This window comes from Patagioenas fasciata, chromosome 11 (genome assembly GCF_037038585.1).
Source record: "Patagioenas fasciata isolate bPatFas1 chromosome 11, bPatFas1.hap1, whole genome shotgun sequence".
NCBI classification, from domain to species: Eukaryota; Metazoa; Chordata; class Aves; order Columbiformes; family Columbidae; genus Patagioenas; species Patagioenas fasciata.
The window spans coordinates 25686059-25700214 of record NC_092530.1 but is presented as its reverse complement, the minus strand read 5'-3'; the positions used below and the strand labels follow the sequence as shown (position 1 = coordinate 25700214).

Genomic DNA, 14156 nt, shown 5'->3' with positions numbered 1-14156 from the left:
GGAATAAGATGGTTACCCCAAAAAGGGACCCTGGAAAAGCTTTACACTCAGCATTTGATCCAAATAATAAATTTGGGATTATTTTCTTAACCCTTCTAATCAGTCACAAATGACTCAAAATCAATAATAAATCATGGAACGTGATTTTCCTAGAGATTTGTCCTAAGGGCGACTGTCAATCCAAGGTAAGACTCTTTACTGCGGACTCAGGTTCCAAGAGACCTGTTTAAGGAAAGGTCCTGCTCTTTCATACAGGAGCTATAATGGACACATTGATCCAGAGGCGATTGAAAAACTCTTCTCAAACCTCTCACCCAACAGCCATCTTTCTTTTGGTACCAAGGTGCACGTGCTGCACTGTGTGAGTAACCTGCCTTGATTTTAGCTGAAATTACCCGGACAACTGGTCAGCCTGTCCAGTAACCGGAGTTCGAGTCTTCCAGCCTCTCCCTACAAACTGCACAGAATGGGACCCTTCGACTCCTTCCTTAGTCAGGACCAAAGGTGGAAAGTGACCGTATGAGTTAACATTTTCCTCTTTCTTCCTACAGGACTTGTATCTGCCTCTGTCTTTGGATGACTCCGATTCCCTTGGAGATTCCATGTAAAGCCACATGAAGCTAATTGTCCATATTGCAAGCTATGGTTAAGATACAGTAGAGTACTTCTGCCAAAATAAGCAGATAGGTGACTGGTGCTTTTAAATCAGACAAAGGACACACAGTTATGATGTCATTTTTTTTTTTTTGTGATTTATCCTCTGTGCCACAAATCAACACCTGCCAGTCTATAGAGATAGAGGGATACCATTCTTCTAAGTTCTAGGGATTGAAAATGGACATTGTGAGCAATTTGGGGCCAATATACCAACGATCCAGTGCATTTCCCGTGTTCTTCTATTATTTCTTCTGCTCCTGCAACGATGTAATTTTCCTAGTGATAGTAAAGTAGCTCCCTCTGGAAGTGTGCAAGCGGATCTCTTGCTGACCAATTTGCAGGCTCGAGCAAAGCAAATGATATTCTCCACCTGTCCAAATTGCCAAGGTTTGCCAGCTCACCTGTTCCTCATTTGCAGCCCTGATTTTAGCACCTGCATACTAACAAGTGCTGGTTTTATTGTTGGAGGGCAGGAAGAGCAATGACTTAGTAGTTTGATGCTTAACGTGCCAGCGGAAGCTTGGATGAAATTAGGAATTGTTGCATAAGATGCTGAGTAAGGTTAGTACAATAGTGATTAAAATATTGGGATTTCTTTTTTTTTTAATGATTAAGCAAAAAAATCTAAGTTAGCTGAGTTATCTGGAGTGAAACATCTTTCACATATCCAAAGATACTGCTAGCTGGGAACAACCTCTTATAGCTACCCTATGGTATCTCTCTATCTCTGTTTGTAACAGTAATGCCTTGTGAACAGCCAACACTGAAAACACTGTGAACATTTGTTTTCAGGTTTGACACCCTATAGATCACTTTTTATAGCAAGAAATCAATACACTTTTTATAAAGGAAAACGTTGTATCTGTGTTTTGGGAGCAAGGATTCCAGATCCTTCTTTTTTATAACAGCTGGTAATTTTCTTTTGTTTAAAAAACACATTCAGAAAAATGTACAAAAAAAAAACCAACCCACAATTGCGGAACAGTAATAACAATAGCTCAGTTTAGAAACCTTGTTATCACTGCCAAAACAGATGCATGTAGGGGGAAAAAAGGTCAGTTCAAAATATTGAATGTTTTGATAGCTTTTGTAATGTTTAAGACTACATATTTGGTTTTTTACACTTCAGTATTCCTAACTATAGCCAGATTCTCTACTTAGCCAACAAATGGAATTTTGTGGTGTTCAAAAACGCGTGTTTTAAGAAACTCTTCTTCCTGACAAAACAAACTTATTGTATTTAGAAAAACCTTTTGCTTTTGTTAATCGGTAACGACTCCTACGGAATGCAGAGTTCATCCATTCACGCAGGGCTGGTGGTTTTTACTGCGCCGAAGCTTTGTCACAGGCCGGCTGGCATTGCCTCCCTTTCTCATGGAATAAGCTTGCGATGAAGCAGATGACTGTGGAACTTTACCTAAACGAAATCTGTGCAATCGAATCTTTCTTTGTTGCTCTACTTGCCTTTGTTCCAACATGCACACCTATTCCCTATCGCCTTGCAACCCCTTGTGACTGGAATGAATTAGAACGTTGTGATGTTTGATGCTCCGTGAATGCTGGGGTGTTCCCAAAGCCACTCCACGTTTTGTTTGCTTGGAATGCTGGTGTGAAACAATCTGTGCAGGCTGCGTCTTTAGAGCTTCACGTGACAGTATAATGCAACTTAAAAAGAGATGTATCTGAGAGAGGCCAGGATTGGGAATTAGCAAGGGGTCAGAGTTGTTATGCACCAAATTTGCACTCAGTAATCTTAGTGCATGATCATTAACACCCAGAGTTTTGCACAAGAAATCATTTGTTCCCACAAAAAACTTATTTTAATTGAATAACACTCTGACTACGCAACTGTTAAATGATGCTTTCACCTGTTGTATAGAGATTCCTGGGTTTAGTTCAAAGGCCAAGGGCTCACGTTGAAGGTTTTGGGGGAAAGGATGGCAGCGCGGACAAAGCACAAGTGCAGTAGTCAGGGCGCCTCCATTCAGCCCTTGGTATTGCTGAATTTAGTGTCTGAACAGGAGCAGGTCTCTTAGTAACCCTGTGCCTCAATCTGTCTGTCTGTCCCTACACGGACAATACTGTTCTACCTCACTAGGGTTTGTGAGGCCAAATGTTGGTTAACATTTGTAAAGTGCTTTCAGATCCTCTAACAGAAGGTGCTGAAGTATCCCGGGTGCAGATTTGGTTATGGGTGCTAATTTTTGGCTGTTTAATCTTGGGGGTGCTACTGTAGACACTGGTCATGGAAAAATGACTTTTTAAGCATATGAGGATGTCAAAGGCCACGGTTGTGCTACCAATATTATTCATCAGAGCTTTTGTCTTAGTAAAAGCTTTAGTGGGATGGATAATTTGACATGCTTTTACCTCCTCATCTGTTCTGCTGGTGTAAATCTCAGAGTCCATCCCCAGGTCTCTGCCTTTCCAGGGACCCTGACTAGTAGTCATGACCCTGCCTGTTGGAGATGATGGCCTTGGACTCCAGTCAAAGATGGCGTCACTCCAGTGACACAGGCCATTCCTGTCACAGTCAGGGTCAGCATGTCCTGCCACCTTTCCTCTGGGTCTCTGCTAAACCAAGAGACCGGCCATGAAATCACATCTGAGTTCTATTGAATTCAGTATGGGGCACTCACCACAGATCCACCAGGAAAACCTAGATCTTTGATATCCATAAGCAGGCTGAACTGCTACAGCTGATGGCCGCAAGAAATAAGTCTGAGAGGTGTTTTCATCCAGGATCCGTGAGTTCAGTTTGTGTAAGATAAAGCAGGATCCCAAGGGGTGAATGCGCCTTTGGATGGATGGTTGTTGAGGCAGCTGTTGAGAAGTGGTTCCTTTCCTTCCTGCCACAAGCAGTGTTTGGTTATTTGAAGATGCTCTTCCTGGTGGAGCATGCTGAGGAACCACCGAGGCCGCCTTCCTGAGCTGCACCTGGTGACAAAGCCTAAACCCCATCCTGCCAATGCTCCCTTGGGAGTGGACTTGTGTTTCCATGAGGATCATCCCAGGCTGGGGCTGAGCCCGATGATTCCCTCTGGGAATTAGAGGGACCTTGAAAAGGCCTACAAGAAGAAATAAAACAAATGTTCAGTGGGAAAAATAGCCATTCAAACCAGCAGAAGCCACAAAGAAAACAGGGTATGAGGTCAAATGCCCAAGTTTTAAAAAGCAATTTTCTAGGTAGAAATGCCTGGGCAGTAGGAGAAGTCAGTGAGTGTTTCAGCTGTAACATATAGTTAAGTCTGTATTAATGCCAATATTGCATGAGTTCTTGTACAGAAATGCATGTGGAATGTTACCTACATTCCAAACTAGTTATCTTTGGCTTTGTAGGATCCCTAACATAGATTTGAACACAAAGAGAAACAATTCACAGGCATTGTACCTTAGTCGTTTAAATATAAGGACAGCCTTGATTCAGGAAATAATTTAAAGACACACTTAAATTTTAGCAAATACTTTACTCCTGTTCATTTTTCGCTAGATATAAGCTTGGGTTTGGTCAGAAAGCTTTCCTGAACTGCAATGAATTAGTAATTACTTTCAATATAATATAGTAATTCCAGACCCTATGAGACCCTGGAGCAGATTATAGTAATTCCAATATATGCTCCAGAGTTTATCTTTTTTTTTTCCCCTACCTTTACAAGCACATAAAACTCCACAGGATATGAGGATTCGCCATATTAATTCTGCTATAGAAACCCCATCTAATTTCCCTCTTGAGGCTGCCTTTAGTGTTTTCAGAGACTAATTGAATCACGAAGACTATATTGTTTTAAAACAATACAGTATTAAAAAAGAATGGAGGGAGTCTTAAAGTAGTAGGGCTCTGTTTCTTTGAAACCTGCCTCTATTCAGTATCCAGGATATTTTAGCAAATTGCATATACAGTAAAAATACCTGTTTCAGACACAGTCATGAGGAAGGAATGAAAGCAACCCTCCAAGCATAGACTGATCTATGTAGTATTCCTGAATCCCCGTGACTGCCTTGACTTCACAAGATCGGGGCAATGCAGCAATATCTTCAGCCTTAGGATTTTTTTCACTTGTAAAGCATTTATACCCTGAAGTTTCTGGGTTAAAGCCTTGTCTGTTGTAAGATTTGGAGCTAGTTCAGTTCCACCAGCTAAACCGCCAACCAAGACTCTGCACCTTGAAGGAGTTTGGAAATGGGATTTTACCTTGGTCCACCCTGCAGTGGGAGATGGAAATAGCTTTTGTGTACCATTGTCTGTGCTTCCTAAATCTGCACATTACTCACAGGCTTTTCAGGAGCTAGGAACACTAAGTATGTTATTTCATCGACATCAGGAAAATAACTACGCTTAGAAAACAACTTCCAGGGCACCTTGTGGAATTGCTCAGGCTGGATCCCTGCACAGACACTGGGGCTGAGGCTTCGCTGCACTGAGGGCACAGGACGGTGTTTTGTCGCATCCATTCGAGGCAATTGCAGAGTTGTCTTGTTCTATAGTAGAGACAGAATCCTTTATAGAGAAAGGAAGAAGAAACAGCCAAGTGAAGTGGGTATAAAATTAGTTCAGAAAGTGTCTCTTCAAGCTAAGACAATCCACAAGCAGAAAGAAGCTATACAGAGGTACGTCTACCACACACAAGGTGCTGGTCGTGATCAAGACAGAGCAAAACAGCTTCTTTTTCTAGTGGCGAGTTATTTTGTGGTAGCTGAGGGAAGCAGGCTGGGACAGCGTTTGGGGCTGGTGAGGTTCTGTGTAGAAGCAAAGGGATGGCACAAGATGGAGATCCGTTTCTGTCTATCTGGAGAAAGAGTGAGGTCAGTCCGTGCAACAGGATTAATGCTTCACACAAGATACCTGGAAGAGATCCAGCTGAAACACCGTCTTGGTGTAACGAGACCAAGAAGGTTAAGACTTTAAGTGCCTTCCAGAATGCTTTGGGCTCCAGAAGCAGGACTATACAAGTGCCCAACAATGCCTAGGCAAAAATAGCCTTGAAAAAAGGGGACAGGACAGACTTTGATTCTTGAGATGTTTAGCCCATTTGCATTTATTCAACCAGCTCTTGCAAATCACTGTCTCCAGAGTCACAGATTTCTTCTGGCTGAGGCCTCTGTCCCACCTCTATGAATCTGAGCAGGCCTCTCCGTGGTATCTCAGGAAACGTTAAAGCTGAGTCTTGTGTCTCATGGTGTAGCTGCTCCTCACCGATGGTGGTGGGAACTGGGCTGGGTTCTGCTGCATTGGTTATAGATTCTGTCGCTCAGATATTCTTCACTCTTCTTCTAGGCTCCTGGCTTGAGATCTGGTGTCTCATTCTGGGTGCCTCCAGGTGAAGGGCTGAGGCCAGTAATGTGTATAAACCCCGCGTTTTGTTTTGTGTCCTCTGGAACAGATCTAGTCATTTGATGTTTGTCTGAAGGTCTGGAGCCAAGCTGACAAAACCCGATGTTTTAACAGGGAGACGGGAGATGCTCAGAGATTGTAAGTGGCTGGACAGAAAGGCTCTTTTTTGTTCAGCAGTGCCATTGCATAGCTGCTCTGGCAGAATCCCAGTTGCAGGGTATGAGTTCTGCCTCTGCAGGTGAAGATGTGGAGCTTGGTGGTCACAGACCACTATCCGTCCCTCAGGACACTCTGTTTAGAGAAGGCTAAAAACACCAACACTCATTTTCAGCCAATAGATGAGCTTCTGAACAAATGAAAATGAAACCTGGTGGATTCAGCAGTGGGATGTCAGAGCTATTGGGATGTCAGAGCTACTGGTCTTTGGTGTAAATGTGGACGGAGCAGTTGTCCCCATGCCATGGGGTTGCAATACTCACCTCCATCTGTAAGGTGCTTTGAGATGAGCTGATACAGAGAGCTACAGGAGAGCTTGCTCTTAAGATTTATTCATTACTTAGCAAAGTCAGAAGACCTTAGAGAAGCAAACTGGTCCATTGTCCTTAGCAAGTCTTTTCAGGAACTCTGGCTCTCTCAGAATTATGCTGTAAAAATGCTTCATTGTTTTACTAATGGTGAAAGACAGACGCATCATTTTTAGTTATCTCCAAATCCATGGAGGAGCCAGCAAGACCCCTGGAGCAGGGCCACGTCCTCATCCAGCAACCCCGCGATCTCATCTGGAGTTGCCAGCTCTGGCCTGAACACAGTCCCCTGCTGCCCCTCTTTTTGTCACACGTACGTGTACATACTGGGGGCAATTCGTGTTACCATCCAAAATGTGGGCCCTGTATTTGTAAATGATAAGTCTGGTGATTTCAGCGGCCTTCTACCAAGAAAACAGTGGGCCTGTTGTTGAAAGCTTTCTTGTTTAGAAAGTGTTCATGGCCAGATGGCTTCATGGGAAAGAGTTGCCTTTCAGTTTTCGTTGCTTAATGCACGTTGTTGAATTAACCTATTTTGGCCCTTGCTCTGTATCTCAATGAACTGTAACTCAGGACTCTCGAGGCAGTTTAGAGTTTCCCCAAGTCTGACAGTTTATCACTCAAATGACTGCAGAAAGAGGATGCCCAAAGGGAATTAACAAATGTTTGCAGTAATTAGAGTCTCTTGGCTAAAAACTAGAAAGTTGGCATCATTAGAGAAAGATGCCATGATGGCCAGTGTCACGGGAAACAAAGAGAAGAGACTTCTTTCTAAGAGGAATGGTAGGGGGCATTTATTAGGAGTTATTTACTGAACGATGAAATGACCTTGAACTTCACAGAAAATCAAATGGAAGGGAGAGCATGAGGCAGAGCACTGGAAAGGTCTGTGCCATTGTGTGGGACTAATGACAGACAAAAGCCAAGAAAGTCTGGAGATAAACAAAAGGGGAGGCTGGGGCTGGCTGAGCATCCACAGCCTGGGCTGGACAGAAAAGCAGCAGGGGCTCCCGGCTGCGTGGTGACAGAGCTCTTGCCCCTGCAGGTATCTAAGCAGGGATGCAGCCACACCAGTGTGTGTCCCACTCCCCATGGCAGAAATAAGGTCACGCTTGGCCACAGGCAGCAGAGCTTAAGGCTTGAAGCTCTTCCCCTGCTCCTGTTTCCTCTCCTGCCAGCACGTGTCATCCCCGAAAGGGGGAAGGGACGGTCCAGCCCTTTGCTGAATGACAGCACCAGCCTGGGGTTTGGGTTTGTTTTTATTTATCAGATCAAAAGTAGCAAAGAATCGGGGTGCCTGGGGGAAGGCCGGGCGGGAGAATCCCCAGGGAGCCAGCAAACCCTGGCAGAAGGAGCAGCCCCACGGTGAGGAGCCGAGGCGGCTCCTGGAGGAGCCGGAGGCTGGGGTGATTCCTCCATGAAATGCTCAGCCACCGATGTGAGAGCTGCTGCGTTCGATAAATCAGTGCAAGCCCATGCTGAACAAGGGGATCTATGGTCAACACCCATTTTCTCATGAGATCTTTTTTCGAAATTCAGGAGAGTTACAGTGCTTGTGAATTTAATCCTAAAAGGCAAAACAACTGACTTTTTTGAACACATTTTTTGCTGTTTAGTCTCAGATTATTAATTTTTTTTTGCATTAAGATTGTACCTCTTTGTTTGTGTAGATTCTCAGATGCTCAGTATAGCACTAGTGAAACCCAATACACCTAATTCTCTGCTGCTTTAAACAGGCAGAAGCTCCTCTGTAATTAAGGGAGCTGAATCCATTTGGTCCAAGGTCAGTCTCCTATTTCAAAGATTGATTACTGTCAGTAATTCTTGTGTGATTGATTACTTAAGTGCAGATTCAGTTTCCTGGGTGACAGCTGCGGACTTTGCAGAGAAAACCTCATTGACCCCAGCCGTAAGGTGATCTCCTGTATGAACACTCTAATAGCAAGTTATAGAGAGGAGATATTTTGTATAGTTTTATTATAGTTAATGGTAAAGCTGAAAGAGTTTTGTTTATTGAAATATCTTAAAACTTTTAGAACTGAAAATTAGAACCAGGAAATATAGAGGAGACCCTGATTTGTGAAGGTTCCTTGTTTAAAGAGTTGGCTTTAGCTCACTTTACTCCCCCTGCTCTGAGCCCAGCTCGTTTACAAAGGTAGAAATAGCATTTCTCTTTCTAGTACCAAGCAGAATAGACATTTATGGTTGGCTTAGATTTTAGAGAAAAATATCACCAAATGTCGCTGAACATGAAAAGGAAGGTTCGGTTCATTTTAGATGACTCATCTAAACTCAAGGCTGGTTTTGGTTTTTATCCAGGCTGGTTCTTCCATCTCCTTTTGCAACAATTATCTATAGGAAATAGAGAATAGTTTGAGGCACATTGGAGCAGTGGGGTTGTTGCGGAGCAAAGTGATTCACCTGGCATGTGTGGTCAGAATGGAACACGGTGGTCAGTGACCTGAACCAAACCCTAGTTCTGAACGCCCGAGTTTCTGAGACACCCACGTGCGGAGTCAAACTGAGGAAATGTCTGTAATGGACCAAATAACCCTGACTGGGGCCCAGGCCCAGTTCTCGAACTGAAGAATTTTAACTCCAGAGAATCCCTGTGGAACATTGAGTGAGATTTTTGGTGGTGTTGTTTGGGTTTAGGTTTTTTGTGGGTTTTGTTGCTGGTTGGTTGTTTTTTTAACTCCAGCCTGGCTGTTTTTCTCCACCTGCTTCCCACCATTGCGCAGCAGATAGGGATGGGTTTTAACTCAGTTCCCTTTGCAGGTGGCAGTTGTAATGTAGGGATATTCTGTCTCTGTCATGTTGGCTACGCAGTCACTGAGGGGTTGCAGAACACCACACACCTTTTATTTCCCCCCCTCCCCTTTACAGCAAAAGAGCTTTTTTCCAGATTTAGCGTGATGTCTAATGATGTGTCTCCTTAAAAAGAAGAATGTCTAGGGAATTAATTGCACTGTTAATTGGTGTTTATAGATAAGGTGAAGCAGAAGTATTGAATGTAAGAACAAGAAAGCCTGTGAGTTATAATTACATGCCAAATTCTCACATGTAAAATTCTTGTTAGTTTTCTTCTTGTTTATCCAAGCAGCTTTATCAGTGTGGCAGTACTAGTACAGCAGCAATTATCAATTTAGAAGACACCTAGGGTCTTTTAGAAAGAGAAATCCTGTCTAGCCAAATCTCCTTCTATTCTCTGAAATGACGCCACATTCCCCTCCATGACACTCTCTCTTTTATGACGCTGTCTAGTCCAGAAGCACAGGAAAGGGCTCTCAGCTTGCTGACCTCGCTGTTGCTAGCCTTTGCCTCTTTTCTGAATCACAAATACCATCACAAGCCGGGGTTAGCAGCTCCCATTGCATCCGCCCGAGTTCTTCACGCCGCTCTTCTCCGAAGAGCGGGATCCGCCTTGGCCGCGTGGCTCTGCCCGCGCCGCACGTGTGCCGAGGGATGGAGATCCGCACCTTGATCACGGGTTACTGTCTTAGGTCATTCATTGAGTTCGTATGATTTCCTAATCAATAGCAAAGCTGCAATATAATATAACTGAGAGGCCACGATGTATTTTCTATTGTTGTTCGGCAGGTGGGGGTTGGAGGGGCAGCCAGGTTTAAAGTTTAGCTGGTATACTTTAAACTCTGTGTACATAACCTTGGAGGACACATGGGTGGTAAGGGTTCGGTTGTTGTTTGTTGGGATTGGTAAAATTCAGTTTGTTTTTGTTTAAATAATAAGGTATTTAATTGTACAAAGAGCTATTAACTTAAAAGGTGCTTTTGTTCTCCTAAAACAGATCTATCTGACCTTTCTTTTGGCAAGCCTGCAGCAATCCTAATCACGTTGACTTTTGTACCTTGGGGGAGCGCGTGGAATGCGAGGGGAAATGCTTTTCTCTTCAGACAAATAATGTTGCCCGTAGTTAACTTTCTGCTTGGCCATATACCTTGAGTTCCCTTTACACTGAATTTTTATGTGAAGTTCTCTTAAAGGGACAGAACAAGCAGAGGTTATTCCAAAAGATCTCAACTGTATCATCTTGTAATATATTGCAGCTTTATGCCAATGATTCCTCGCTTACCTGTACACAGTCCATGCATGTTTTGAACTAATTTTGCATTCTCCATTTGTGGTTATTTAGCATTTTAACCACCTTTTGTGCCATTCAACTTGTACAGAAAACATTTTTATTGACGTTTAAAAGGGAGGGGGAAGATTAAAAAAAACCCCTTCTGCTCCCTAGTTGTAGGTAGAACTCAGTTACTTAGCAAACAGATGTAGACGAGTGGTTGTAGTGTTAGAAATGTTAGCTTGCTCGTGAACAAGCTTTTGAGAGTAAATGCATGGTCCTGTACCTCTCTCTTCTTAATGAGCTCTTCCTTTCCTCCTGGAAAGATTCTCTCTCTCTCTCTCCCTCTCTCTTCTTCTGTCTTTGTCTCTCTCGTGGTTGTAAAGTACAGATTTGGGCATAAATAATATACAACAAGGTTTGAAAAGCAGTTCTCAACAGGTTCTCTTGGGGAACTTATTTCTCACAGCGCCTTGTCTTGGCACTTTGATTAGACTGTTAACTTTCCCAGTAAAACAGATGGAGATCAGTCGCCTGTTGCCTCTGCTTGAACTGGGGAACACGTTAAATCTTTGGAGTTTCTGTCACTGGTACACGAGGAGATTTTGCTGATCCTTTGCAGCCGAGGCATGTGGCACGTGGTGTATCGGCCGTGGCTTCCACACCTGGTGCTTTTTGTACACGGGACTGGTCCCGCAGCCCCTGATTTGCAGAGTTTGCACACGCTTTTTGATTTCCCTGGATACACAGTGGAAGGGGGTGGGATTGTGTATTGGAATTACGTTGTATGGGGCTCTGTAGACAGCCCCTCCACACTGCCAAGCTCGGAGTTGAGCACGCAGGGCTTCTTGTTTAACAGCTGTGGTTCTGTTGGCAATGGAGCACAGGAAACAGTCAAAGGGTTGGAAAAGAGGCGTCACTCACAAAGACGGATTTTGTAAGACATGGATTTTAAAAAACCCCACAAAGCCCTGCCACAAAACCACAAAATGGACCTGGATCCACACATCTACCCCCATGCCTCTTCTCCCTTAACAGAATTTCCTTTGTTAGAAGACTTGACTTTCTAGAAAAAAATTCCTTTTTTGTGAGGTGTTGTGAACTGTTTTTACTACTTGTAATAACCATCCCAGGTCTGAGTATTCTTGTAATGCAACGCCATGCAGCAGAGAACCTGTCCACTTTATAGCTTTGCTCTCAATATTTGTTACTCATTGTTTTCTCATCTAAATGTACATTTGCAAGATGTGTGTAATGTCATTTTCCAAAAATAAAATTTGGGTTCAATATTTAGGCCGATAAAAACCTTTCCGATGCTTTTATTTGGCAAGTGCGTGTTGACTGTGACTTGTTCATTCCAGCGGTACTTGTTCATTTTGATTCATCAACTTTCCCAAATCTGTCCTGCTTGTATAAATGCAGAAAAAGACTGGGAAAGAAACATTGTCCTGATTGAAACAGCCCAACCTGTGTCAGACCCGTCCCTTCGGCTGAAGGGATGAGCCCAGCGTGGGTCCCACTGGGAGAGAGATGGTGCAGGTAAGGGCAGCACTTCAGTCAAAACTGTGCATTCCAAATAGCAGGATCTGGCCCCCATCTGACCTTGGCCTTGGCATGAAGGGCCTGGGAAAGGCCTGTACGGCCTCACATTGGCTTTGGGAAGTTTGGTGAGATTTGAGAGAGATTGTGTTTGTCCTGCCTTCCCACACAGGCCTGAAAAAGGTCCAAGTTCTTTCACAGCTACCCTGTCAGAACCACAGTGAAGACAATAACATTCTGCCTTGTAAGCCCTGAAAAATGTTAATAAGGCTTAGACCTCATTTAATTATATAATACAAGGCACTTTGCTGTTTGTTTCTGCTTCACATCTGCAGAATTAAAAGTGAATGCGGTGAGTCAGCCCTGGCCATCCCTGCTGTACACCGGGCTGCCGTAGAGGAGCTCAGATTCTTCCCAATGTTTCATGCTCGGATGGAGCCCTTTATCCTTTTTATTTTCCCTGTGGTCACCGCACGTCAGCCCAGGAAGGGCTGTGCTCTTTGCCCTCTGGATGCAGAGGAGATGCTTTGCCAAATGGCAAACAGCACTGGGGCTACCAACTCATGGCCCCAGCAGGTCCGTTACTGGCACCCCCGTGTGATGATGGTGCCATGCCTGGCCAGGCCAGAAGCAGCACGCACACTACGGCTCTGTTTGCAGTGAAAGACGGGACTAAAAAAAAATTGCAGTTCCCAGAATAAAACCACTAGAAGAAAAAGCCCCTAAGAACAGCTTTTATCTGAATGTGCATGAATCGAAACTGAAGCAAATGTTATCAGAAAAGCAGAACAAGAACTTTAGAAAATGCTTTGCTGGTGTCTTTGTGCGCTTCAAGAGCAAACAAAGCACACTGGTGTCTTTTCTAGGGGCTATGTATTAGATGGGATCCATGAAAAACAAAAAGCTGGTGCTCCTGACTATGCAAAAATGTTCTGGAAATGGCAGATTTAAAACCCTTAGCATGCTGTGTGCATCCATCACAGCTATTCCAGGGACTCTAGAGAGCAGTAAGAGGAAACCTAGATGGTGATAGTGTGGCACCAACAACCAGCACTGCAAACCAGTGGAAATGGCACTGCTGTCTTAGTATGAATCCCACTGACACATATGAAATTACTGCAGATTTACAGACATGTAAATTAGAGCAAAATTCAGTTTCCGAAGTCCAGCCTTCCTCCTACACCAGCCTGGATCTATACAGAAATGCACATCAGGTATCCCTGAATATGTCGGTTCATCAGAGCAGCAAACCAGGGTTTGTTTCCAAAAGGTCAAGGTTCAAGTGCATTGGCCCTGCGCGGTGTCAGTTGTTTGGACTGAAATAAATGTTTTGGCCTGGTTGGAAAACCTTGGCCTGGTCTCTTGACCTCATCGCCATTACTTGATGTTCAGCCATTGCTCACTGTACAATCTGGTTCCAATCAAAGAAAATGCACTTTCTGCCTGTCAGGCTTGTTAGCTGCAAATCATCCAAGTTTTCTGTGGTTGCTGGTTTTGAATTGCAGCCCAAAATATGGCAGCCAGATCCACGTGTAATAGCACATTTACTTGGCTGTGTCAGCTTTGCTCTGTGAAATGGTGAACACAGTTGTAGCATCAGCTCTATGGCTCAGGGTTTATGTGGTGATGTTTAATCTTTTCTGTAAACAAAGCACCTTTAGAAGTTAACAAATCTAGATCATTTACATGGTTTCTCCTACCGTCTGAGCTCTGTCCCTTGTCCTCCACTGCAGCCATCTGGTCTCCCACCGCAGCCTTTCTCAAATACACCTAAACCTCAAAGGTACGGTTTTCTGTGTGAGCGTCACCTTCACCATAGTGCAGGCCATGCAAACAGATGTGACTGTCGAGACATCCACTGGAAAAAAAAGTTGTAGTACAGCTGTTTGTTTTTATAAAATGAAGCACCAAATAAAAAAGGTTTGATTTTACAGCCCCCAAAGTAAATGAGAGCTCCAATTATTTGAAATTGCTTTACCAGTCCCATTAGGCTGATCTGCATCTTTAGCTGCCTTAAAAGCTT

The 14156-nt window shown here is 43.8% G+C and overlaps 1 protein-coding gene across 6 annotated transcripts in view; it reads left to right on the top strand.

The window, feature by feature from the left end:
• The window catches only part of DCX (doublecortin), a 75191-nt gene extending 63292 nt beyond the window's left edge, over positions 1 to 11899 (top strand). For all 6 annotated transcript variants that reach the window (XM_065846480.2, XM_065846482.2, XM_065846481.2 and 3 more), the window contains one exon: positions 552 to 11899. In XM_065846480.2, coding sequence (XP_065702552.1) covers positions 552 to 608 — 57 coding nt within the window. In that variant the 3' untranslated portion in view covers positions 609 to 11899. The remainder of the gene's footprint in view (positions 1 to 551) is intronic.
• The last annotated feature ends 2257 nt before the right edge of the window (positions 11900 to 14156 follow it).